The sequence below is a fragment of the Myripristis murdjan genome, chromosome 6 (genome assembly GCF_902150065.1).
Source record: "Myripristis murdjan chromosome 6, fMyrMur1.1, whole genome shotgun sequence".
NCBI classification, from domain to species: domain Eukaryota; kingdom Metazoa; phylum Chordata; class Actinopteri; order Holocentriformes; family Holocentridae; genus Myripristis; species Myripristis murdjan.
The window spans coordinates 12,008,195-12,020,445 of NC_043985.1; the positions used below are offsets into that span (position 1 = coordinate 12,008,195).

The 12,251-nt window shown below is 41.3% G+C and overlaps 1 protein-coding gene across 1 annotated transcript in view; it reads left to right on the top strand.

Annotated features, from left to right (window-relative positions):
• Window positions 1–554: 554 nt before the first annotated feature.
• Window positions 555–12,251, top strand: part of cspg4 (chondroitin sulfate proteoglycan 4) — a 73,046-nt gene continuing 61,349 nt past the window's right edge. Inside the window, exon 1 of the mRNA XM_030054492.1 lies at window positions 555–688. Coding sequence (XP_029910352.1) covers window positions 616–688 — 73 coding nt within the window. The 5' untranslated portion in view covers window positions 555–615. The remainder of the gene's footprint in view (window positions 689–12,251) is intronic.

Below are 12,251 nucleotides of genomic sequence, written 5' to 3' on the forward strand. Positions count from 1 at the left end.
AGAGAGACAGAGAGAGAGACAGAGAGAGAGAGAGAGAGAGAGAGAGAGAGAGAGAGAGAGAGAGATTGTGGTATAGTGGAGAGTTTGTAAACTTTTCCCACCCACTGGGCCAGACATGGCTGGAGATTGTGAGTCTGTGTGTGTGTGTGTGTGTGTGTGTGTGTGTGTGTGTGTGTGTGTGTGTGTGTGTATGTGTGTGTGTGTGTGTGCACAAGCATATGATGTACATGGGTGTACTTAAGTACTTGTAAAGCAAATGCATATTTGTGCTTGAGTGTTTGTGTGTGTTTGCACACGTGTGCACAGAATATGTGATCAGAGGATTTGCGCTTTTAAGTGCGTAAGTGCAGGGGTTGGAGGGAGAGGCAAGGCTGGATTTTCCGTTCCCTTTTTTTTTTTTTTTTTTTTTTGGAGGGGTGGGGTGCAAGGGCGGTTGGGTGGGGGAGGCGGGGGGCGTCCCTCTCAGGCTCCCTCCCCAGCCCTGCCCCTTCAACATAGAGGAGGTTCCTTTGGAGTACAGCTCAGGTCCCAAAACTGGAAAGAAGTCATTCAGTCCCTTCTGAATGGAGTGTCTTTAACGTGAAGAGTGGAGGACTTAACTTGCAGCAGTAGAACATGAGAGCCCTGCATTTGGTCCTGGCCGGTGCCTTCCTGACCCTGCTCTGCCTCCCCAGCCACAGCCATGGAGGTAAGTACTACTCCAAATCTGTCTGCCAGCTGCCAGTGTATCCCCCCCCCCCCCATCAACCTCCCCCACCCCACCCCCTTTCTGTTCCTCTCTGTCAGAGAGGGGAGATCATATCACTGCTGTCCCTTTCTGCGGTATCCCACAATGCATGCGACTAAGCTCTGATGAGTTAACGCCTCAAACCTAAACTTAAAATCCCTCCTTCACCTTTAAGCCAAAAAGTAGACTGCAAACTCTATAAGTCAACTCTTGACCCGAATTGATTTTTTTTCTGGCAAAGAGCAATTTCTTTTTAGAAGAGAGCAGATTTCTTCTTCCATTTTATGTTGCTCACTGCATATTCTCAGAATCCTTATGGCATTCATTGCTTAGCAATGAAAACCCTATTTGAAACTGAATACATCAGGGCAATGATGTGCCAGGAGTCTGAGTCCAGTCCAAGGTCCAAGACAACTGTTGGTGTCTGTTCTTTACAGATTTTTTTCTTAGTTTGTGTCCATCTGTGTGTGTGAGTGTATTTACCTTGAGAATGATTGCATTGAAAGCATGTTGATGCAGTGAAGTTGAAACCCACTGTGGTGAGGAGGTAGGCTGAGGTCCCTCTGCCAGCGGCACTGAATGGCTCCTTCAGTGGAAACAGGTAGAGCTGCTCCTCATACACCTAGAGAGGAAAGATGAAAGGTAGAGAAGGAAAGAGGGTGTACTGAGGGTATGAATGAGAAAGAGAGAGAGAGCTTGAGGGGCAGTGTGCAAGTGTGTATGTGACCGAGAGGATGTGTGTGCGTGGAGGGAGGCACGAAGGGCAGTTTCCTTACAATGGTCCCATAGTGCCTCAGTGGCCTCAATCAGCCGCAGGAGTACCTTTCTGAATATGATGCAGCAAAGCAATTCTTATTCCTCTTGAGTGTGAATGTGTTTGCTGGAAGTACTGTGTTTGGATGAAGAAGGATCTGGCCTCTGACCTGATTCTAGTATGGGACGTGTGTGTGAGTGGGTCGAGTTTATGTCTTTGAACATCTTTCTAAATACCCCCTCAGCACAAACCTGTACACAGGGAAAGTTGGCAGGATCGCCCATGGACTTGGAGCAGATGTTGAGCCCATTGTGCTCCACCAGCTGTCAGATCTTCAGACTCTCTCTGGAAATTCCAGTCCAATTAAGTCTGGGCAAACCTCGATGAGTGTCTCATTGGCAGCTAAAAAGAAAGAATATCTCTTGATCTAAAACAGAGGAGTGCCGCTTTGTTTCAGTGGCGCGGAATCAAAGCTCAGCTGGAGAGCGGGAGTCATTTTGACTTCATTGCGATCTGTTCACCAGGAGTGTGAAAACATTATTCTCATCTTCTGTTTGATCATTTATAAATAAGCACTGGTGATTGGCATGACTGCAACACCTCCATCAATGAATTTAGTTGTATGATGGTGACCCTCTGAGGTAATGGCGTCACTTCTTTGAGTTAGGTCAAATTGCATTTCCCAGCAATGTGTCAAGTATCTGTAGCTTGGTCATACATGGTCACATTGTAAGCACTGCACTGCACTGCAAAAAACAAAAAATAAAAAATATCTATCTTAACAAGTCATTTCATTTGGCTTTGACATTTCATTTTTCTTAAATCAAGCAGTAAAATCTGCCAGTGAGATTAGATAATCCCACTTGTTTCCAAACGATATTTGTCTCCTGAGTTTTCTTGAATCAAGTGTTGTTTTCTTGATACTAGTGTACTGATCTGCCTTAGTCTGCCTGGTTCCAACATAATCATACTTCCTACAATAAATACTGAAACTGTTTAAATTGCATTGGGAAAATGGGATTATCTAATCCCACTATCAGATTTGTTTTCTCTTCTTTTAAGAAAAACATTTTTTTTGATAATGATATGAAACGACTTAGTTAAAATGAAGATTTTTTGCACTAGGACTGGATAAATGGTGTAGAGGCACGTCATTTTGGCACAGATCTTGGATTGGTAGAATGTCACCCAGTATGTCCCCCAGATGAAAATCATGGCGGAATAAAGCAAGTGAAACTGTATTTGGGTAAATTTTTCCCTCAACTAATTATTGGCTGGCACAATCCCCGCTGCCTCAGTGTGAATAGTATTCACCCACTGACCCTGGAGAACTAAATGCTAATGTTGACCAGATGTACTGAGTCACTGATTAGATTTTGGCCCCTCTTTTGGTTAGCATAATGCCTGCCACAAGCTGTCGAGGGACACTTCCACAAACTACCTGGAAAGCTTACTGAAAGTTGCATTTCTTCCCAGCATTTACATCTTCATATGTCAGAGGCTGCACTTTGCATGAGACCCATGATGCCTGGATGTATTTGAAATCATTGTTATCTTTCTTTAAGCAAGCACTTGGCATTCTGGTGTAACCGCATTCACATATACCATATTCTTTTCTATCCATGGAGGAACCTGCACAGTAGCAAAGTAGAAGGACTTTGAGTCCGTGTATCAAAAAATAATGAACACAGCACAGGAAGCCTTCCCCCATTGCATGTCTTTCCTTGAGTTTTCGTCAGTGGTGCAGTGTACCAAAAAAATGCCCACTTTCTCACAGGGCTATGCTATGTTGTTTTATCCGCCCACGCAGCAGCCACAGTAACTATTATGATGTGAGCATAAGGGAGTAGCTCATGCGACACTAAACAAACCGAATCAATTCTATAATTTTCTCTGCATGTGGAATTCTTGAAGAAAATAGAGGAGCACTAAAATGCAGTGCACGTGTCTAAGGATTTCAACAATGTAGTAGACTTTAAGAAGTTCCTGTGAACTTCCACAAAACTCCTGCAATTTGACGTTCCCATTTGATAAACCAAGTAATAATCCCTACTGTCATTCAATCTTCTATATTAGAACACCCAAGCTAGATTTCCATAATAGGTGCTCACTTGAATCCCAAATTTGGTAAAGGCCATTTCTCAAAAGCAAATACAGGGGAGTCCATTTTTTGAGCAGTGAGCATTAGCTGCCACTAGGGTTCTACAGTCTGCAGCCATCTCTACCATCCTGCTCAAGTCTGCCGCCTCCCGCCCCTCCCGCCCTTCTTCCTGCATATCATGGATCAGATGAGACGAAACAGGAGACACAAGCAGTTGCTCCATTAACTAAGGATTTTGAGCAAAACCAATAAAATGATGCTGATATAAATCACTACAAATATATAAAGTGAAAAAAGTCACTTATAAGTGCATCACGAATATTGAATCGGGCTATGCTAAAATTCTGGATGCTCGCCTGTAAATTGCTCACACATTATAAAAAAAATATCTAATACAAACACTGCCTAATGATTTATGCAGAATTGTGAGGGTTTTAGAGATGACTTGCTCCTGAATGTGTTTGCACTTTGAATTGCAAAGCTTAAAGAGGGGATTTGCATCCAGAGACTGCATATGAGTGTACTATCTCCCCTCGAGTATAATGTCACTATGGTAACAAGAAAAAAATAAATATGGATTTTGCCTGGGCTTCGTGGTGCGTCTGTATACAAGGCCTCCATGTGTTCCTTCAGAGTTGGCAGGGCGAACGGCGTGACTACAAGTGTCTGCACAGAAGATTAATAAGTCCAATATTTGCATTAGGAAATTGATGAGATTAGTGCTCTGGTGGCTCTGCTGGTCCAACAGACGCGCTAGGTGACCCTCACCTCACCTCTGGTTTTAAACAAAGCAATGTTTGGACAGAACAGAAATGTGGCAGTTGGTGTGAATCCAGACAAGAAAATCAAAGTGTTTATAAATGTAGTGCAGAATGCAAAGTGTCTTTATGGAAATCCATTTACCTCTTGTGACTGAATGATTAGGAGGCCATAAAATAAATGTGGTGTACACAAACTAAGACATCCTCAGGAAATGAGTTGTTATATGCTCATTGTCCATAAGAAGGATAGACTTTGTAATGAGTAGATCGAATGCTCACATGCGAATTTTACTTTCTGAGCATGTCTTTTCTACTTAAAGATAATGAACTCTCAGGATTTCTCTGGAGAACACAGCATTTTTTTTTGTTTTGTTTTGTTTTGTTTTTTTGCCAACATCCTGGGCAGCATGACCCCCTGTTTAACATGACTAGTGCTGTACATGTTTCAGTCACGCTCTGTGGAAGACATCAAATTCTTCTCAGTAACAAGCTTGTGGGTATATGAAAATGAGGCCCTCATAAAATTGCAGAGCATGGGAGAAAATCAATATTGATAACGTTTCTAATATGATACAACCTCGTTCCCTTCTGCCTGTCTGACATTCTCTCTTGACACTTTGAGAAGGCAAGTTTGAATGTGTCATGGTTTATTAATGAACTTTTTCGGTTTTGGCCTGAGGCACACACCACTTCAAGAATCCAAAGTTAGTTGTATGGGCTGCTCCCCGACTCCACCCCTTGCCTTGCTACGGTATAACCTCATTTTTCTACGACAGGTAGGTTTTTACATTCAAGTGGGTGGGCAGGAAGGCTGCTTAGTGATTATAGTGATGATCCTATAATTGAAAGATCGCAAGGGTGATTGCGGTGATGGCGATATGTCCTGTTGAGCCGTCCTTGAGCAAAACACAAAGCAGCAAAGTGCTCACTCATTGTAAGCCTCTGTGGATAAGAACGTCAGCTGATGCCAAAAATCCAAAATGTAAATGTATCCCTTAGACAGTCCCTTCTCCAGTGTGTGGAAGGCCATTACATCATTTATCTCCCTGAATGAGAGCTTAGGTGTACAGTTAGCAGGAGAAACTCGTGTAATGAAGCTGTCAGCTTGAGTCTTCCTTGACAATGTTACAGATGAGCCAGTTGCACATTCTGCCTTCCTGTTGAATTCACCTCTGGCAGAGTTGTCACATTTGCTGCAGAGGGCCCAAGGCCCCCAGAAGCACCGATCGTAGTTCAGTTTATTCTCAATGTGATGCAAAAGCACCGTGAGGACTCTGTACTCCCCTGGCAGATGATCTTTCCCACAGTGCTCTCTTTGAGGTTGTTGGCTGTCAACGACAGGGTGCTTGGATTATATTTTAGGGCTCTGATCTGCTTAGAGCAGGCAGACAGCCCACACACAGACCTCATTTAGCCCTGGGTGTGTACACAAAAGAGTTTCTGTACACAAACAGAAGCCCAGACTCCGTCCTTAGGTGGAAGGTCAAAGAGCATCTTGTGGTATGTTGTTTTAACCCTTTTAGCGTCAATCAGATACAGACATTTCAGTTGATGCAAGGGGGTCTTGAAGAGATTTACAGATGGACGGTCTACACCCGGATTTCTGTATTTAAGTGTCAGGTTTAGATTTCAAATTGGGTGGGTCCTTCTGCATCTATGATTAGCTTTTCACCATGCAATTTTGTGTAATTCTAAGGACACAGTTTCACCCACAGCAAGATCTGGGGTAATAGCTGCACGTACACACATTTACTCTGGTGCATTGCTCTATGAAAAGGGGTGTGTTCCTTGTTCAAGGGAACTCCAGCACTGGGTATCAAAGAAGTTCAGCATGTTTGCCATTCTCCTCCCCCACTTATACTTTTCCCATAAGCTCAATGATTGAAACTGCTGATCTTTTGGAAAATGTTCTTTAGCCACTTCCGAAATGTGGTGTGATGTCCTCCGGTATACAAGACATTCCTACAGAGAGAAGATGTTACTGGAAAATATATTCTGATCATATGTCTCACTGTCCCTTCCCTCTAATCTAGACTCTTATGTAATTTTCATCCTCAATTACCAGTTGCTAACCTAACACAAGACACATTAGGCGTCTGTGGGAGCAATTCATATTAAACTGGGCCCCTTGACCTAGTGTATGTCTTTTGGGGGTCTGGGAGATGAAAACAATCAGGAACCGCTGTTATATTGTATCTGGATGACTTGCTGATTAGATTAGATTTGGTAATGATACCAGTGGGGAAACTGGGTCATTGCAGCAGCAGAGAATAGGATATAGATAAATACAAGAGAAATGGTGTAAACTAAATGCAATAAAAAAAAAAGAAGAATAGTAACAAATAATGACTGCAACCAACAGGTTTGCTAATAAAGATGCAAATAAATACATCATAAATAGATGATGGCCAACACTGATAATGTCAAGCTCATTAGGATAACAGTAGAGCCACAGCAAGAGGCCAAGATCTGCAATGGAGCATTTAAGGTCAGAGCTTGTGTTAAGTCCCCAAGAAACGCAGAGTGATACTCTTTCCCACTGCAGCAACTGTATCCAGCATGTTTATATTTGATAAGAGCTGTTGGGGAATTTAGTGCCCAAAATGAAAACTCAAGAGAAATTTCTCATCATCACAGAACTGCCAATTTTTCAATAAGTAGGAATTATGCATGAGCAGATGTCTCGATATGAGTAGTCTCTATGGTATTTTTTTGCTTTTTTTTCCCTCACAGATAATAGGCATTATCACTTTTTGGTTGAACAAAAAGGATTCCGTTCTACACTGTCTGTTATTGTTTCTCTTATCCATTAAAGATAAATTGAATGAACAAAATATGAACAAAAAAGGGCTACAATGGAATTACGATTGCTTAACCTCCCATCTGCAGCTGTCAGCATCTTCTAGTTGATCCTGAATAAGATTAACTGCTAATATTATCAACCTCTGTTATCTACTGCAAGTAATTATAACATACACATTAATGCCTAAATTAGATACAAGAGACATGCGCTTTGTTGAACACATAATACATTGCGTGTAAATCACATGCTCTGATCAGTGGACTCTACGTGGACTCTACTACGCTAATGGGTAACATAGATTTACTAGCTCCAAGGCACTGGAAAAGCTGCATGAATCATGGGAAATGTTTCCAGTGGTGGGCTGATTCATCTAAGATGTGTTAGGACAGGCTGAGGTTTCCACTCCGACATCTGGAGTTAGATTGGTCGGTGAGTAGCATGGCCAGACCTGGAGGCTTTAATCAAAATGTCCTTCCATCTCCCTAACCTAATATAGACGAAACAGCAGCAGAGAAAGAATGTGAGCGTGCTGAATGCACCACAGTTATTCAGGTTGTAAAGAATGCTCACTATTAGATCTTAAGTCACCCTGGAAACAGGAATGGAGGGAGTAGTCTGTTATCAAGTAAACATCTTTTTGTATTTGTTCTCGCAGCAAATCTCCAACTCATGGGGCCTTTTGTTTTTTTTAGCAAGTTCTAATCCTGAAAGAGGCTACATAAGCCACAACAGTAGGTTCAACTCATGAAAGTAAAAGCCATGTGTTGTATGTTGAAATACACACTTGTTAATTTCACAGTTGCTCAGTTGTTAAGTTTGTTAAGATATATATAACATTATACCTCAGAGACTGAAGTTTGCTATATTTATAAATACAGCCTGGCCAGGGTGGTAGCTCGCACATGAAAATGACTCACAATCTTAAATATAGAGAAATCTACTGCTAGTGTGGGGACTCCCTCCAGCCCAGAGGGTGTATGAGTCATAAACACAAGGCCGCAGTGGTTGATCATGAGACATCAGACTTGAAACTAATGGTTTTGTGCGTTCAATTAACTCTTGAGTTTAAAAACTTATTTGTTCCAGCAGCTCCAGTCTTGAGCTTTGGTCACGTGTATGTTCAGTGATAGGAGATAATTTATGGAGAAAACTGTTACAAAGTATTAAAACCTGATACACAATGAAAAGTTATGACACAATGACTAAACTGACTGTAGGTAAACCTCACCAAGATATGCAATATATATATATATTTTTTTATTTTATATGAAAGTGCTTTCTTGTTGATGTACTAAATGTGACCTCCCCTTACTCCAAATAGTTTACTTGTTCTCTGTCATTTCCACGACATGGCAGCAGAAGGCTGCAGTTAGGAGGGTCACTTTTCACAGCATGCTGACACGGAGGCTTATCTGCTAGCTCCTATCCTGCTGAAAATCTTCATCACCACCGCCGAGGGACCATGAAGTGGTCTGAGTAATTTGACGCCAGACGGCCTCATCAGAGGCTGGGTTCAGACAGAATCAAGGGGGCTGGGGGATAGCACCAGGCCCAGGATCTGGCAGATGACAGTCTGGAATAGATTGCGCCAGATAAATATAGCCAGACGGGAGAACCAACAAAAGAGTGCATTGCTTCACATGGGGCTGACGAAAGAGGAAGGGGGACGAAAGAGATCCAGGGTGGGGATCTGTGTGTGTGTGTGTGTGTGTGTGTGTGCGTGTTCATGTGTGTGTGTGTATGTCTGAGCATGCGTGTTGGTGTGTGTGTGTGTGTGTGTGTAAGGGCGTGTATATGTGCTGTGGCTCACACAGATCTCAGTGTTAGGGGGCCAAAGTCATTTCGTCATCCCCGGTTATGGAGGCTTAAAATAACCAGAGGAAATTATCTGACCCATGAATTTTGGTTTGTCTGACTGCACAGTCTCCTCCCATATATGGAGCAGTGAGGAGTTGCACTGCAGAGCTGTAGCACGTATGCCTTGTCTACTAATACAAACCCCTTATCCAACCATCTTTTCAAAGGTGTATTTTTTTATTTATTGACAGCATTAAGTATGCAAAACGTGACAGTATATTCTCATTGAATTTTGTAAAATGAGCATGAGCTCTGAAACACAGATTACATGCTGTGGACACCAATTATGCTACTATTATATTCCTCCACCACCAAATGGGATTATGTGACAATAACAGGAACTGGACACATCATCTTCTTCTGTTTGTCAAGCGAAAAGCTTAGCTAGTTGTTCTGGGCAGGGGTAGGGCTAATGTTAACATTAGGCTAGGACCAATCAAACCTTCACTCAAAATAGAAAATGTATTCACAAGTTGGGACTCGGCAGTCGCCAGAGTCAAGCTATGTTGTATAGTATGGAACATTTACATTTAAATAAGTATGTGTTACCTTCTGTCACACTAAGCAAGTGCACACTGATGATTAATCCTACTGCACACCAATAAAACTCCCTGCATTTTGCATTATTGCAGACTTTGAAAAGCTGGTATCTATGGCAACAATCTCACACTGGTGCACAGTTCTCCGTTAGTGAGTTACATTTAATATAACTAAAATTTATGCTGAAACTGTATAATAAAAAATTACAGCATGGCTAATTGCCTCCTCTGATGATTCAATGACTCCTTCAACAGGATCTTTCTCCTGTTTACCTTTGCACATGAAGATTGAAAGGGAAATCAGTGCCTTCTTTTTGAATGGCATTTAGTGTGCTGCCACAAAAGGGAAACATTTCATACAAAACAGGAAAATTTGGTTCTAAAAGTCTACATTCATCCATCACCCTCACCATAACACCCTTAAGGTCCACTCCATAGGTTGAATGTCAGACTACACATTTCAAGTCATGTCTGCTTCTTGTTGGCCTAATCTTTTTATGGAGAGGAAACATTTTTCTCCCACTTTACATGCACCAAATCTACATTTGCATTTTGTAACATCAAGCCAATTTCTTGAAATTTCAAACTCACCTGAAAAATGAACATTTATAATGAAATGAAACTAGTAGAGAAAAACAAAAGTGGTAAGAAAGGAAAGAAAGACCGACAACAGCAGCTGAACCAAAGTAAACAAATGATCAGCCAAACCAGAAAAGATGCAGATGACAGGAGACATCAGCGTGCACTAAGAACAGCCCATAGTTTTGTGGCCAACTATGCAGTCAGATTCACCATATTATGCCAGATAGGTTTATGGGAATGGGCCTCTTGGGAATGTAAGGATATGGAATAGGGGAACTGACCACACATGACCCCAGTGCATCCAGCCACTCTGCTGCCAAAAATGCTAACTAGCATTCCAAAACTTCTCTTCAGGACAAACCTCCATTTATGTAAGAGACCACAGAAAAGACAAACTGGGTGTTTTGACACATTGTTGAGAACAGCATAGCTTTGGTGCAATGTTGTGCTGAGATGCAGAGCTCTCATCAAGATCAGGATTTACTTGTCTTTTTTTTTTTTTTTTTTTTAATTTTTTTTTTTGATGCTCTTTCAATCCACCAAAGGAGAAATTCTCCTTTCACTTTTTCCAAGGGGCTCTGGTTGAAAGATATTCTTCCAACTCACTACAATACTCTTGTGCTCAACACATTTGGACATGTAACGTTTGAAAGATAGCTAGAAAATGTTTTATGATGATGATGTACGATCAAAATTCCATTATGACATTCTAAGGGTAGAGAAGTCCAGGTTCAGTGGAGCCAACTTCAATCTATTATTTTGAGAAATACCAACGATAACACATGGCATGCTCAGATATTAGCAATGCGGGCCAATCCTCCAGAGAATAGCTAATCTGCTGTGTGTGAGAGAGCAATTCACAGCCCATAAGGTGAAACCATTGGATTGTAATTATCTTAAGGCCGGCCTAAGGGGAAAGTATGAACTTGTTTTTTATGGTTCCCTGATGCTCTAATGCACATAAATTTATTAGGAAAATGAGCAAGCTCCCAGTGTTTGTTTCCCTTCTCCACATTAAACAAATATAAAACAATCCTGTCAGTGTATGAAAAGGAAAAATAAGTCATTAAAAAGCGTTACTGTAATGGCACTGCTATTTTGTCAAAATTAACTGAGGGGCAGCTCAATGAAGCCCTGAAGTTTTACATAGACAGACTGTACTTTAGAAGATGGAATGTTAATCAGAAGTTTAAAATATGAATATCCTTGTATGTATTTGCATCTCCACATTGTATTCTCATTTAAAATCCATTTTACAGCTTCAGCAAGCTTTCTGTCAACCAGATTAATGTTTTCCACTTTGGAATTGGACAAATGTTAAACTAGAAACTACATTGCTTTCTTCAGGGTTGATGGGATCAGACAAATGGTGGTGGAGAAATAGAGACTGATACAGTCAACGTTTGGTTAGAGAGAAATATTGTATGAAATCTGATGAGCTCTGGAACAAGAACACAATAACTGATTGTTTTCCTATCTCAGGGAAAAGTAAAGATTCACCTTCAGTAAAATCTCATGCCGCATATTTTGGTGGGAGTCTCAGCACTAAATTTCTCACCAGCTGCAGCAGAGAAGACTCGCATTGTGATCCAAGATGCAGCTACTTGTGAGCACAAATATGTTCCTGGCAACTAAAAGTGGAATTCGCCTGAGTTCATTGCCATGCTGAGGCTGTGGATCTCAATCCCAAATGTGCTTGAACATGTGTGGACAGACAAAGAGGTTTTGCTTGTAATGTTGTAATGTTGTAATTTGCACGACAAAGGAAAGCCCCAAAAGAAATGTAGGAAGACCATTAGGTTTTTGATAGCATGGCTACAAAGCATCAAGTGATGGTTACAATTCCTGTAAAGCACAGCTGCACCTCTTACATGTTGTGACATATTTGTACCAGAACACATAATAAAGACTCCTCTCTCAGGTTTTATTGCATTAATTATCCCAGACACAATAAAACTTTATTTCTGGAGTGTGCTGTGTGAATCCATAGCAAACAAAACATCCATTAGTTTTCACTCACTCTATCAATGAGTTGATTTTTTGTCTGTTTGTCACAAACTTTTCAGAAAGCCCTGCTGCACATAGCCGCAGGATGCAGAAACACATTTACTTAAAGCTTCTCAATCA